This window comes from Cherax quadricarinatus, chromosome 7, assembly GCF_038502225.1.
Source record: "Cherax quadricarinatus isolate ZL_2023a chromosome 7, ASM3850222v1, whole genome shotgun sequence".
Lineage (NCBI taxonomy): Eukaryota > Metazoa > Arthropoda > Malacostraca > Decapoda > Parastacidae > Cherax > Cherax quadricarinatus.
The window spans coordinates 8,463,602-8,480,035 of NC_091298.1; the positions used below are offsets into that span (position 1 = coordinate 8,463,602).

The 16,434-nt window shown below is 39.9% G+C and overlaps 2 protein-coding genes across 4 annotated transcripts in view; one reads left to right on the plus strand and one right to left on the minus strand.

Moving 5' to 3' along the window:
• The window catches only part of LOC128685200 (aquaporin-9), a 131,681-nt gene extending 126,971 nt beyond the window's left edge, over positions 1–4,710 (minus strand). The window contains exon 1 of one of the 2 annotated variants that reach the window (XM_070082253.1): positions 4,124–4,710. In XM_070082253.1, the coding sequence (XP_069938354.1) occupies positions 4,124–4,225 (102 nt within the window). In that variant the 5' untranslated portion in view covers positions 4,226–4,710. The remainder of the gene's footprint in view (positions 1–4,123) is intronic. The other variant, XM_070082254.1, reaches the window with a different exon arrangement.
• The window catches only part of ATPCL (ATP-citrate synthase), a 391,624-nt gene that overhangs the window by 157,391 nt on the left and 217,799 nt on the right, over positions 1–16,434 (plus strand). The window lies entirely within an intron of this gene.

Here is a 16,434-nt window from a genome sequence, read left to right on the forward strand (position 1 = left end):
TTCCCCCTTTCTTCTGTAAATCGAAGTTTGCTGGGTCATGATTCTTTGCGGATTAGCTTCGGAATAGGGCCTTCAAGGTCCTGATAGCAGTCTTCTATCTTTTACCTAGTCAGTCTTTACATATCTCTGCCAGAAATCATGCTTTCTGGGGGCCGGGGTTCACGTTCTTTAATAGGTAAGTCTTTATACACCTGCTGACATGTTCAACTAGCAGTAAGCAGGTAGCTAAGCGTTAGTTAATTACTCTCGGTTGCATTCTGAGGAAGAGGAATGATGAAAGACCCAACTAGGAACAAGTTACACTGCTTGACTCTTTTGAGTTATTCAAGAGACAACAACAACGACGACCACCACCATCATCATTATCACCACCATCATTATCACCACCATCATCACCACCACCATCATCACCACCACCATCATCACCACCACCTCCATCACTACCACCATAACCATCATCACCACCACCATCATCATTATCACCACCACCCACCACCATTCCGGTTCTGTCGTAATGTTACCCTCACCTTTAACTCAGAAGTAACTAAGTTCACTCTTAGAAAAGTTTTCCTAATAACCTTGAAAACTAACACTATGATGCTCATTAGATGTGTGATCTGTCTCACCTTCATTCTCACGATTTTTGAACCTCCTTTTAAGGTTGCGTAACTGTCGCTATAGTCTGGAATTTCCAAAGCTTTAGACAAGGTGTGATATATATGCTCTCTACACTATCACTCTTTGGCTTTACATGTTCTCAGTGCAAACTGATGGTCGAAACTTTTGGGGCAGATTAGACCCTAAACGTGTCCAAATACCAGGGCACCGCATCAGGTCAAATCACGATTCTGAGGCGTAATATTTGTAAAATGATACTGGACGCAAATTTTCCATTCACTAACCCATCCCTTACTCACTTAACACTCCACTGGTCCATCCCTCACTCACCTAGTCAGGGAAGACTGGTCCATCCCTCACTCACCTAGTCAGGGAAGACTGGTCCATCCCTCACTCACCTAGTCAGGGAAGATATCCTGTTCGTTCATTACTTTATTTCGAATAATACTACTGTCACCCAGACAGAGTGACTGGTGGTTCGTTGTGACAGGTGCCGAATATGCGCGTCAAATTTACTTTAAGATTTTTTTATATCTATTAGAACACGTTCTTAAAATCTATTTCAGTTTCTTGGCGTGTAGAAGGACGTGTGAGGGAAGGCTCCTAACAACGCTCGGGGGAACTATTTATCGTGTTATGTTTTCCATACCAGTTATTTCAGACATTTTACCCAAAGGGTTGTGCATAGCAGTGCTGCTAATTCTGATTCTGCTGCTGCTGCTGCTTCACTGCTGCTCTTTTGCTGTTGCTGCCGCCGCTGCTGTTGTTGATGATATTGTTACTCCTGCTGTTGATGTTGCTGCTGCCGCACGGTCGTCAGTGGGCGACAGGATGATTATTGGGCCACAAACTGAAACACTGTTAGACGGCTGACATAACCCTCATAACATACCTACGCCAGACATAGCAACATCAAGGAAATAAACCGTAACACAAATAACCCGCACATAAAAGAGAGAAGCTTACGACGACGTTTCGGTCCGACTTGGACCATTGACAAAGTCACACTAACAGAGGTTAGGTTAGGTAAGGTTCGTCAGGAAACAGGACAAATGTTTCCTGACGCGGGTCTTAGTCAGATGATGACCCGCCTTTGGAGCTTTTGGTCATCTGACCGAGGCCTTCCGCTGGCTTACCGGTCCACACTAACAGAGGTGGAGCAGGACGGCTATATATAGGCAGGAGGAGGTGGAGGTAGTAGTAGTAGTAGTAGTAGTAGTAGTACAAGAAATGTATATAATACCGACAGGATGAAATGACACATGCACAACACCCGGGCATCCCCACCGTAGACGTTTCGCCATCCAGCCAGCCACTGGATGGCGAAACGTCCACAACAAAGACAACCAGACGCCGCACATGTGTCTTAATTTCATCAGTAGTTGTAGTAGAAGAAGAAGAGGTAGTAGTAGTGGTAGTGGTAGAAGTGGGAAATAAGGAAGACGAGCCAGTCGGACCGAAACGTCGTCGTAAGCTTCTCTCTTTTATGTGCGGGTTATTTGTGTATCGTTCCAGTCACGGTATTGTGCCTTTTTGTTATTTAAATAAACCGTAAACTAGAAATCAGAACTGGCATCCCCTCCCCACAAGTTGTTAAATGGTCAAAAGAGAGAAGAAGCGCCTTATGGTCAGTTAGAAACAGGTTCAGCGAGGTTCTGGTGTTAATGAAGAAAATACCAACCTGTGGAGGGTCAGGAGCAATGGATCAACAAACCTGGCTGGTCACTACTGCTTTTATGTCCCGCGATCAAGTACGTAAAAAAATGCTGACTATTCTCAATGAAAACCGGATTATTTTTAGTGCTTTGTTCTTCTGTAGATAGTCTTTATTACTAAGTTAATTAATGCAGAAAACGGGAGCATTAATTAACGTGACCCGTTTATGATACCACCACCAACACCACTGCCATCGCCGCCACTAACGCTACCTCTACCGTCACTTGCACCACCAACACCGCTACCACTACCTCTAAAGCACTGCCACCACCTCAATCAACACCACCACTTATGCCACTAACATCTACCATGTTAGTGGCATAAGAGCCACCACCATCAACAGCACTTTCCCAGGACTCATTACTGGTGTATAGTCTGGCTCTCTGACCTGCAGCATGAGGTTCTCCCCAACTTATTATTCACCAGAAGTGAAAATCCTGAGTTTACTGAGAACAAACCATAAAGAGCCAAGATGCTGTTGCCACCCTTACCATCCTTCCCCAGTCACTTAATAGCCTGGCTTCTCCCTTTCATTGAATCGATCTTGGGTGTCTCTCATTCCCTCAAGACAGAAATAAATAATGGGGATATAAATAACGTGCTGAAAATATCTGAGACAGCAAAGCTGGACTTTGTAAATAGTCCAAGTCGGACCGAAATGTCGTCGTAAGCTCCTCGCTCCTATGTACGGGTTATTTGTGTACTGTTCCAGTCATGGTATTGTGTCTTTTTGTTCTTTAGGAAACCATTGTTTTGGTAGTAGTTATGGATTAGTGGAACAAACTCCCAAGTAGCGCCACTGAGGCGACAACTTTGGGTAGCTTTAAAAATTGGTTAGACAAGTACGTAAATAGGTGTGGGTGAGTGTGAATTGGACACGCCTTGTAGATATTTGGTTCAGAGAACCCACAAGTTGATAAATTAAACACATGTACAACACTTGGGTATCCTTATTGTGGAAACGTTTCGCCATACAGTATATTGGACTTGCCTTGCATTGGCCAGTAGGCCTGATGCAGTGCTCCTTCTATCTTATGTAGGATGGTGGGATTAAGCCAGTATGAGAGACAGTAATTCCCTACTTATTATTAATATTAGTAGTAGAAGTAATAATTATTATAATATTCGTGGAGAAACGCTAACTCGTAGGGGTCAGCGCCAGGAGATTGAGAGTAGTAGATAATCAGGTTTGATTAGAGGAAGGAGACGGTAGCTCTAATTCCTTGTATCAAGAACCAGTCACCAGTATCAAGGCACCTCTGAAGGGTGTCGATCATTCCCAAGTAACAGTAACACCAGAGCTGCTAGAACAAAACCTATAAAACTGGCCTAGCTAATGAATCCACGGTGGAATGTTGAACTCTGTTGTCATCTTCCTAGTGGAAGTCTCCTAAGTCAGGATGACGAACTTCAGTTTCGAATGCTTAAAATCCATAGTTTGTAAGGTAATATACACATAAACATATTGTAACTATCATATAAAATTGGGTAGTCGCACACTGAGGATGTATCTAAGCTTGTTAATATATATTAATATATATATATATATATATATATATATATATATATATATATATATATATATATATATATATATATATATATATATATATATATATATATGTGTGTGTGTGTGTGTGTAGGCCTACTTAGTAACATAGTTTACAGTTATAAACAAAAATATTGCCATTTTATGTCATTCAAATAAATTTTTCTTTTCCAAAGCAATAGTTTGCATCGGATATGACCATACACACGAGGAAGGAGACAAGATGCTCAGTTTACTCACGATCAAGATGAAGGTGCCCAGGAACTCTGCGAGAAACTCTCGGATTATGACGTTTCTCAGCCGGAGTTTAGATTGCAACGCCTCCAGAAACTTGTTGGCCATGATGTGTTTGTGAATATGAGTGTGAATGTGAGAGAGTGTATGAGAGTATATGTGTATGTGTGTGTGTGAGTGTGTCGCAGACAACTTGACCCCGTCGCCCAGTAGTGTGCAGTAGATCACTCGTTATCACCGATGCTGCTCCACCACTGATACTGCTTCACTTATAGTAGATTACGTTCTTCCTATTATAGTTTGCCCTCTTTCTTCAGAACTATTGTGTCATAGACAGAAGTTGTACTGTAAATCTTTCAGAGTACTAACTTATATGTAAATCAGCTCATAGATAAAGTCAGTGTGGGAAATTAACCTTGCGTAATGCAAGAAAACCAGTAAGAGTTTAATATGTTCTCGCAAATAGTGTGGCAAGAGTCAGTGAGAGCAGAGTGGTAGTCAGTGTGGCGAAGTGCTGAGAAGTGTAGCGCGGAACATCCAACTCTGTGAGCTTCCCGGTGTTGACTGAGGCTCTCACAGCAGGCACTGTGCTACCACTGCTCTGCCCCACCTACCACCCTCCATCTCTCCGTCTTATCTCACAACGCTACTAGGCTCAGGTTCATGTGATGCACCAACCCATTCTTGCACCCCCACTGATACTCGTGTAGCTCAGAGCTTCCTGGTGTTACAGTCACACTTATTTTTAATCTATCGATTTTTAGTTAATTATCTCTATTTACAGTTCATGGGGTACAGTTAGGTTAGATTAGACTCGACAAGAAATAGGACAAGTGTTTCCTGACGCGGGTCTTAGTCACATGATCACCCCCCGCTGGAACTTTTGGTCATCTGACCGAGGCCTTCCGCCGACTTACCGCTCCTCCCCTTTAATAGTTGATATTCTTATGGGAGTGTTTTTATTTAGGCTTGGTGCATAATTTTAAACCTTTACTGTTTTTTTTGTTGTTGTAAATGCTGGATAAATTAATTGAGGATAAGCCAATAACGTTAAAAATTTGAATTATTTCCACGTAACTTTTTTTTAATTGTGGAAAATGTGACCCGGTGTGACCCCTTCAGCAGCCATACTACAACTCCTCTAATAAAACCAGGTCACGCTCACTGTAATAATATACTTTTTTCTCTGCATGCTTGCTTGTAGTAATTATCCGTAGAGATCATAATCCCTGGGGATAATGGGTGGCAGTCAGATTCGATTCAAGGAAGGGGAGGACTGGGCCCCTATTTCTTGGATCAAGAACCTTCCTCCCCCCTTCACTGACATCAAGGAACCTCTCTTGAGGGCTAGTCCTAGCTCTTCTATTATATATTCCATTTTATTTCTTTCATTCTGTTTTTTTGTATAATAGACGTTAAGAACATTTTTGCCTCGTATTTCTCTCTCTCTCTCTCTCTCTCTCTCTCTCTCTGTATGTATGTATGTATGTATGTATGCATATATATATATATATATATATATATATATATATATATATATATATATATTTATATATATATATATATATATATATATATATATATATATATATATATATATATATATATATATATATATATATATATATATATATATTATATATATATATATATATATATATATATATATATATATATATATATATATATATATATATATATATATATATATCTTTCAACACACCGGCCATATCCCACCGAGGCGGGGTGGCCCAAAAGAAAAAACCAAAGTTTCTCCTTTCAAATTTAGTAATATATATATATATATATATATATATATATATATATATATATATATATATATATATATATATATATATATATATATATATATATATATATATATATATATGTATATATATATATATATATATATATATATATATATATATATATATATATATATATATATGTATATATATATATATATATATATATATATATATATATATATATATATATATATATATATATATATATATATATATATATATATATATATATATATATACAATCACCTGTGTGTGTGTGTGTGTTTAAGTCTCACCCCTTCCTTACCCTTCCTCCCGCTTATTCCTTACTGTCCCTTCCACTCCATCCTCAATCTCTATCCACCCCATCTTAAGTCTCCCTGCCAAAACTCCTAGATCCTCTCTTTAGCGTCTTTCGTTCACCTTTCATTACTTCCCCATCCACCATTCCTTAATCTGAAATGTTCTCGTTTTCGTGGTTAAGAGATGCTTTCCTCTGAATAATGCACCTTTATTGATGATAATGAAAGGGAGGCTCTGCTCGGGGCTCCCACCACCACCCTGCCCCTGCTGGAGCCACCACCCACCATCCTGCCCCTGCTGGAGCCACCACCCACCATCCTGCCCCTGCTGGAGCCACCACCCTGCCCCCGCTGGAGCCACCACCCTGCCCACGCTTGAGCCACCTCTCATCACCCTGCACCTGTTGGAGCCACCCCTCATCACCCTTTCCCTGTTGGAGCAGCCTCGCTCCACCACCCTGCTCCTGCTGGAGCAGCCTCGCCCCACCACTCTGTACCTGCTGGAGCAGCCTCGCCCCATCACCCTGCACCTGCTGGAGGAGCTTCGCCCCACCACCCTGCACCTGCTTGAAGGACCCTCCTGAGCCGACCACCACCACCACCCTGCACCTGCTTGAAGGACCCTCCTGAGCCGACCACCACCACCACCACCCTGCACCTGCTTGAAGGACCCTCCTGAGCCGACCACCACCACGACCCTGTGCACCTCTTTGGAATGTGCTCTTTGGAAAACTGAAAAGAATATCTGTAGGGTGTTTTTTGGGTCAACGCCCCCGCGCCCCGGTCTGTGACCAGGCCTCGAGAAAGAGACAGGTACCTGATAATATATTCATGGGAAACTCTAGAGAACTAGGTCCCTAACTTACAAACTGCCATAGCACCTACTGGACTGAGGGATACAGGAGGAAGTGTAGAACAAACCAAATGGACCAGAACATCATGTCAGCATCCATGGTTAAAAAAAATTCAAAAGCAGATTTAATAGATATTGCCGGTATAAACAAAAAAAAATATTTAAGAGGAAATTGGGTAAATTTCAAGAGTAAGTGTTGGATTATCCAGGTTATTGTCAAGGGGCCGCTGGCAGCAGTCAACAGAAGTCTGGCACCCAAAGTATGAACTCTTGAAACAGATGACAGGTAAGTCATCTTGTACAACCTTTCAAGATATCAGAGCGTCAACGTGGAGAACCCTCCCACTCAGGATCAATGATTATCACAGTTGCTGCATTTGGGTACAGACCAATTTGGTAGCCATCATTGCAATTAGACTATCTTTTACTTCCTGCCCTCCCTTTCTCCAGATTCTTCACCTGTTGCTGCTGTTTCTCTTGTTGCTGATTTTATGCAGCTGTCATTATTGTTCCTGTTCCTGTTGTTACTACTCCTGTTGCTGTTGCTACTGCTTCTTCTCTTGTTGTTGAGGCTGCAGTTCTTGATCGAGTTAAGTCGAACTGTGGCTAGTGATGTCCCACAAACTATGACCAGGATTCACCAGGGAGATGAAATTTTGAAGTGCCGAATTTCTGTTGGTCGTGATGACTGTGAGGAGTTGAGTAGCTGAAGTGATGAGTGGGGGTGAGATACGTGGTGAGGAAGTGAGTCGATGCATGAATGAAGTGAGGGTGAGGGGTCAACTGGGTTACAAGAGTGAATGGGGTGAGGGGATGAGTTAGGGTGTGGGAGAAGGGTGTGATTGTGGTGAAGAGACTGATCAAAATTATGATGATCATAAATGAAGAGAAGAGGTAAATCCTGATAATCTTGTCTCGTTGAAACCCTTCTGTCGTTTCTCCTGCCGTCTTTTCATCTGTAATTGTTAAAGGGTTGCTGCTGCCCATGGATTCATTTATCGAGGTTAAAATACTATCAATGGCAATTTGATGTACTCGTGAACCCTGGGATATTTCCAGTGACCAATTAAAGCATTTCCACTCATAGACACCTGAACATTTCCAGTGGTCGGTTGAAGGATTTCCTGTCGCATACACCGGAACAGTTTCAGTGGCTAGGTAAAAGTTGGTATCATATACCGACAAGTATGTAAATAACATACCAGGGTATTTATCCAGGAGATATTTCACTCAGGAGCTTTATTCCTCTGATAACAACGTTGACGTAGCTCCCTTGTGCGAAACGTTGCTTCAGTAAATACTTTAGTACGACATATATGTGTCTCAGTTTTCATTCCAGTAGTCGGATAATGCATTTTCAGTAGTACACATTAGAACATTCCCAGTGGTCAGTAGAACTTGAGAGTTTCAGACTGTCAGTTTGCAAAAACCATGAAGCAGAAAATAAACCTGTTTGAACTGAGAGATCTCGTGATATTGCTATAAAATATTTAGAAAACGCCAAACAAGTTCTCCAGTTTGAAGAGGCATTCATTATGTTCAGCCAACCAGCAATCATTGAAGACAAAAGAAAGAAAAGTAAATGGGAGTGAGAGTGAGATAGTTGATGGTAGGAGACCATCCTAGTCCGCGCTTCCCACTGAATATACTACCACTACACTATTATTATTACTACTACTGTTAATACTTTTGCTACTACTATTACTATTACTACTACTACTACTATTACTACTGCTATCATTACTACTATAACTACTACTATTATTACTGTTACTACTATTATTATTATTATTACTAATATTACCACTATTATTATTACTACTACCGCTACTATACCTGCTACTATTATTATTACTACTAAGAACAATAAGAATAATAAAAATAATAAAATAATAATAATAATAATAATAATAATAATAATAATAATAATAATAATAATAATAATGAGAAACAAAAGGAATAAAGTTACAATGATTGTGTTGCTGGACATCATGGTTGTGTACATTGTTGCCAGGAACACTGAAGACATTATAACATTATCCTGCACTACTGAATAACAAAAAGGCACAATACCCGGACTGAAACAATACACAAATAACTCGCACACAGGAGAGAGAGGAGCTTACGACGACGTTTCGGTCTGACTCGGACCATTTACAAATTCATACTAACAAAATGGAGAGGAGGGAGTATATATAGGTCAGCAGACAAGGACGGGGCAAGAGAGGTAGTAGGAAAGGAAGAAGAGAGGTAGTGGTAGAGGTAGTAATAGTGGAGTCAGTCAAAGACTAAGAAAGAGAAGCACTGAGTCTCTGTCACTGGGACACGACGTCCAGATTTTATTGCTCGTTAAAAGCGATACTAAATCAAATCAAATCAAATCAAGTTTATTCTCTATAAGGGTTACAATGTAGGGTTTACAGGATTTGGATATTGTGTAGTTTACATGTTATAAAATACTAATTACAGAGGGGACCACTAAGACACCTAGCATGGCTAAGCATTTCGGGCAGACTTAGATTAATTCTTAACATTAAATCCTTGCATATTATACTAAGACGACTGACCACTGGTATGTACTCTTTCTTTAACCCTTACTGTCTATGTATAGTTTACCTCATTTGAGGTATAATTTACTTCATTTGCGTTTCACACTACACAGAATGAACACGACAGTAAGCTTATTAGCTCATGCTGGACGGGTCCAACTCACACTCAGCCACTCCAACTGATGAACTCGTCCAACGTATATTTAAAGCTGCCCAAAGTTCTCTACTCATGACGCTACTTTTGAGTTTGTTCCACTCATCTACAGCTCTACTCCCTGTATCTTTTCTAAATCTAAAATTGTCAAACTTGCTGCGAGTCCTATCTTGGTTAAATGCTTTCAGTATGTAAAATGCATCCTCTTTACTTTCTCCTGCAAACCTTTCAAGGAAGCTGTACCCGATCCCGGTGATGGGCTGTCGATCCAAGGAGTTTGAGTTACAGTCTCCTTCCATGGATCAAACCTGATTTCCTTCTATTCCCGAGACGTTGTATGACCCCTCTACGAGTTTGTCGCTTAATCATGCTTATAATAATAATAATAATAATAATAATAATAATAATAATAATAATAATAATAATAATAAAAATAATAATAATAATAATAATAATAATAATAATAATAATAATAGTATGAAGGAAAACTTATTTGTATAAACGTCAGTGTTGAATGAGACACACTGAAGACACACGAGTCTTACACAAGTGTCTGATTCGTCTACTTGTGGGTTATCTGAACCATTTAAATAATAAAGTCAGAGTTGTCACACGAAAATATGCTAACAGTCGAGTCTTGATCTTCAACAGTTAATTCATTGAGAACTCATAAAGTTTTCCTAGTGTGAAAATCAGCGAAAAGAAGCTTACCTTGACTGAACTTTAATTTTTGTTCAGTAATCACACAACGTTCAGAGTTGGCGCTCCTGAAGCAGCCCTGTGTGTGCCTGCGCGTAATTGTTTTCAGAGGTTTAGAAGTAGTATCACCGTCTCTCTCATCATCAATGGTCAAGAATGAAGAATGTAACCCTGACTAATTTCTGAAAGTGAATCGTAAGATTGAGAAAAATTCTCAAGTGTCTGAATGGAATAGGGAGTAAAAACATTTTTGGCACGCGTTCAATTCTCGACCACAGGCAGAAAAAGAAACTGGTTGTGTGGATAGTAATTAAAAATTCCTGCGGCGCTGCCTTGCCCCAACCAAGAAAAATGTAGAACCATGAAGTGAAACCGGTGGCCTGGTGGCTAAAGCTCCCGCGTCACACACGGAAGGCCCGGGTTCGATTCCCGGCGGGTGGAAACATTTCGACACGTTTCCTTACACCTGTTGTCCTGTTCACCTAGCAGCAAATAGGTACCTGGGTGTTAGTCGACTGGTGTGGGTCGCATCCTGGGGGACAAGATTAAGGACCCCAATGGAAATAAATTAGACAGTCCTCGATGACGCACTGACTTTCTTGGGGATTAAAAATCCGAACGAAATCTTATCTTATCTGACACGCAGTGTTAGGTCTATCTAATAAAATCTATAACTTTCGAAAATTATTATATATATATGTATTTTTTAAGAGTGGAGAGTTATGAGGATATAGCTCTTATGTTCTTATTAAGCTCAGTGATACATAGTCCAACCAAACCCCAGTATATTTTGCTCTGGTAGTGAATTCACTGTCATTGTGTTAAAATAACATACTCTACACTATCTTACTGGGAGTCATTGCATTAAAATAATACACTTTACCGGCATAGCGTGAGTTGAATAAGATACACAATAAATTTCCAGGAAAAAGAACGCACCTAGCTACAGTCATCCTGGAGAACAACCTTACCAGAACGAGAGCTTCGAATTACGATATGTCATTGTTCCCGGGAAGTTTTAGTTTACCCGCCGCTGAACTTCAGCCCAGCACCATCACTTTATTGTCTGCCACTTAAACTGCTTGAACGAAACTGCAGTGAATGGCATCTGCTGATTCAGTGTGATACTACTTAGTTACTGAATGGTTTGTACCACAGAGATAAAGTCAAGAACACGGGATCAATTGTTAAGAGTAGCACCAATGCACTGCATACCTACGGTCACACACTCTGGTATCATATATACCTGAAGAATATCCTAAGGAGGTTTTCGGGCTTCAGGGCTCCCTCAGCCCGGTCTTGCAAATCTTTCAAGTTGTCGTAGCTACTGAACCCACAGTTGGATTCTTGACAACGTCCTCACCTTGACACAGTATTTTATGCATGAATAAGTCCTGTGTGATGGAATATCACACGAAAACATCTATTTTTTGTTTCCACATTGTAACTATCACATAGAATTGTGGTAGCACACTTTGGATGTATTCAGTTTTGATAAACTAACATGCGATGCACATCTGTGAGTGGTGAAAGGCTTTTAATGCGTAAATATATTTAAAATCTGACATTTATTCCACCAAAATTCCGCAAAGTGAGGGCATTCTACTTTTGTATAGTCGTTAGGAAGTTAACTGAGGAAGCATAGCAAGCTCTTTAGATTGAAACCTTCTTATGACTATTTGATCAGTTTTTACGTAAATCCTTCCTGACATATTCCTTTATTTACATGCTTGATCTTTTTTGTAGTTTCCACTCAAGATATTTACGACCACAGTCTTCAGAGATGGCTCTCACTAATGTTTGTTCTTTTTCAAACTTATACTGAAAATTTGTTGTAATTCTTAAGTTATCGGGGTTTATGCCATGTTAGTATGTAATGGACACTGTTCATCACCCCCGACCCTGAGATTATATTGCGTTAGGAAGGTTCTTACTGTGCATGTTGATGACCCTCAGTCACACCTTGCTGACCCTCAGCCACACCTTGCTGACCCTCAGCCACACCTTGCTGACCATCAGTCACACCTTGCTTGCCCTCAGCCACACCTTGCTGACCATCAGTCACACCTTACCGACCCTCGGTCACACCTTGCTGACCATCAGTCACACCTTGCTGACCTCGGCCACACCTTGTTGGCCCTCGGGTATTGACCGGGGTGTGGCGCGTGACTGATGTGGGTCCTATCTATCGTTTGAGATTCCTCATCGTGATTTTACGATAGCAGCTTGCCAGATAAGCTGGCGATAGAACAAGGGTACAGGGAACACCCACAAAGTCCACGAACTGAACCCCAACGTTATCTTTGGCTAAGCCTATTAGCCAAAGATCCAGCGATCAGGTCAGGATACTTGACTAATATAATTATTAATGGCTTTATGGATGAAACATTTCAAAATTTTACATAAATTACTGATTATTTTACATCAATATGTAATTTGTCAAGGTGCGATTATAATCTTGTTTATAAATCATACCTGATCAGGTGTCCATAAGCGGGCGAAGGAAAATAATTTCTTTGGCGGGTAATGCAAGTTCCCAAAGACATTTGTTAGCTTGCTGTTAGCTTGCTAGGTACAAAGCTTGTTGGCAGCACGTGGATTATCGAGGCTACATATGACCTGAACATTGACAATGAAAAATACTAAGTAACTAAAGTAGGAATTAAATTGTACTCTTTGTATATACACTGAGAGACATACATCTATCAGTGCATATACCCTTCCAGAAATATAAGTTTGCTGGTTTTGGAAATAAATGGTATAAAATACCGACACAATGGAAATATAAACACATATGCAGTATAATGTGATCCTTTATTGACTACGTTTCGCCCACACAGTGGGCTTTTTCAAGTCACAAACAGATCTACCCCAGGTAGATCTGTTTGTGAAATAAAGATACCTAACTGTTGCATATGTGTCTTACCTAACAATCTGTCGGTATTTTATACCATTTTAATGTTCAGATCTGTTTGTGACTTGAAAAAACCCACTGTGTGGGCGAAACGTAGTCAATAAAGGATCACATTATACTGCATATGTGTTTATATTTCCTTTGCTGGTTTTGTTGAGTGACTGATAGACGTGAGGGTCTTCTTGCATGATAGTGTGATGGTAATGAGTTAATTGCTGTTCATATCGCTGTTTCCCTTCTATGAAATACAAGATTCTTTGTGGGGAAAAGAGCATTGTGAAATGGGAACTAATGTTTAGATGGAATATATTTTTAGGTGCTCAAAATAGTCAGGGAAAGGAGGCTCTTACCCAGTAATTGGTTGATAAGCCTGAAAATGATTATCGTAATAATACAAATATTGTATGTTACTTAACATCAAAACACACCTCAATAGATTAAAGTCACTCCAAGTAACCCAAGAAAATCAGGTATGGTAGCTTGTTATATTTAGGGTACTTTGGTTCTCTCCTCTTGGATGTGGTCCGCAACGCTTCAGTGACTCCTAGGTGTCTGTGTAATGCTAGGTCAGCAGGGGCAACTGGTGTAAGGAGATGTGCTCATGGAGGGAGATGTGCAGTGGAGGGAGCAGTTAGGACTTTAAACTAGGAATAGTTAGTGGTATGGGTTTTGGCAGGAAAACAGTGAAGTCCCAGTGTAGTAATATTACGAGTTCTAGGGGAACTAGTAATAAGCAGAACGAGGTAGATATTGAAAAGTAAGGGACTTTGGGTGATAAGGACAGTAATAGGTTTAGTAGAAAAACAGAAATGAGCAGGAAGGGTAAAGAGAAAGGAGAGTCTTTCAATGTTTATTATGCTAATTGCCGTAGTGCTAGGAATAAGATGGACGAGTTGAGATTAGTTGCTAGTGCATGTAACATTGATGTATTTGCCTTAACTGAGACGTGGTTTAATTCAAAAAGTCGGGACATGCCTGCGGAATGTCATATTCAGGGTTTTAAATTGTTCCAAGTAGATAGAAGTATCGGGAAGGGGGGTGGGGTGGCATTGTATGTCCGAGATCGCTTGAACTGTTGCATAAAAACGGGTATTAAGTCTGAAGTAACACATACAGAATCTGTTTGGATAGAATTTTCAGAGGGGCATGAAAAACTGATTTTAGGAGTGATATACCGTGCCCCAAACTTAGATAGGGACCAAGGGAGACTACTATGGGAGGAAATTGTTAAGGCCACAAGGCACGATAATGTAGTAATTCTAGGAGACTTTAACTTTAGTCATATTGATTGGAATTTCTTGACTGGGAATTTAGAATCATACGACTTCTTAGAAGTAGTTCAGGATTGTTTTTTGAAGCAGTTTGTGACAGAACCTACAAGGGGAAATAACCTGCTTGACTTAGTTATGGCAAACAATGAATCCCTTGTTAATAATTTAGAAATTTCAGAGGAACTGGGTGCTAGCGACCACAAATCAGTTACATTTAGCATTGAATGGAAGTACGATAGTAGCGATAACTCAGTAACAGTCCCAGATTTTCGCTTAGCAGATTACGATGGGCTTAGAGAACACTTGTCATCTGTTGACTGGGGTAACGAAGAGAGCTATCAATATGACAGTTTTCTGAACACTATACATGCTGCTCAAAGAACGTTTATCCCATATAAAGAAATAAGATCAAATAGAAATGACCCAAAATGGATGAATAATAGGCTCAAATATCTACTAGGGCATAAGAAAGGAATTTATAGGCGTATCAAAAGAGGTGAGGGTCATCTTATGAATCAGTATATTGACATTAAGAGGGACATTAAAAAGGGGATAAGAAAAGCTAAAAGGGACTATGAAATTAAAGTTGCTAGGGATTCTAAAACTAACCCAAAAAGTTTTTTCCAGGTCTATAGAACTAAAGTTAGAGATAAGATAGGTCCCCTGAAAAATAACTATGGGCACCTTACTGACAAAGAGAATGAAATGTGCTCGATTTTTAATAATTATTTTCTCTCAGTTTTTACACAGGAAGACACTAACAATATTCCAGTAATTAATTTTTATAGTGGGCTAGAAGAAGATAAATTATGTAACATCACAGTCACTAGTGAAATGGTTGTGAAGCAGATAGACAGACTGAAGCAAAGTAAGTCGCCGGGTCCTGATGAGGTTTTTTCTAGGGTTCTTAAGGAATGCAAAATGGAACTCTGTGAACCATTAACTAATATTTTTAATTTATCTCTTCAAACAGGTGTAGTGTCTGATATGTGGAAGATGGCTAATGTAATTCCTATTTTTAAAACAGGGGACAAGTCGTTACCGTCAAATTACCGCCCAATAAGCCTGACCTCAATTGTAGGCAAATTACTAGAGTCAATTATAGCTGAGATTATAAGAAGCCATCTCGATAAGCATAGCTTGATTAATGATACTCAGCATGGATTCACAAGAGGCCGGTCTTGTCTAACTAATTTATTAACTTTCTTCAGTAAAGCTTTTGAGGCTGTTGACCACGATAAAGAATTTGATATTATTTACTTAGATTTTAGAAAGGGTTTTGATAGAGTTCCGCACCATAGACTGTTAAAGAAAGTGGCAGCTCATGGCATTGGGGGAAAAGTGCTCTCGTGGATCGAGTCATGGCTCACTGACAGGAAGCAGAGAGTGTCCATAAATGGGGTTAAATCCGAGTGGGGATCTGTAACAAGTGGTGTTCCACAGGGATCAGTCTTGGGCCCGTTGTTGTTTATAATATATATCAATGATCTTGATGAGGGAATTACTAGTGATATGAGCAAATTCGCTGATGACACAAAGATAGGTAGGATAATTTATTCAAACGTAGATGTTATGGAACTTCAGGAGGATTTAAACAAACTCTATTCTTGGTCAGAAAAGTGGCAGATGCAGTTCAATGTAGATAAATGCAAGGTTCTGAAGCTTGGGAGTGCCCATAACCCTAGTACTTATAAGTTAAATGATGTAGAACTTAGCCATACAGATTGCGAAAAGGACTTGGGGGTTATGGTAAGCAGCAACCTTAAACCAAGACAACAATGCCTA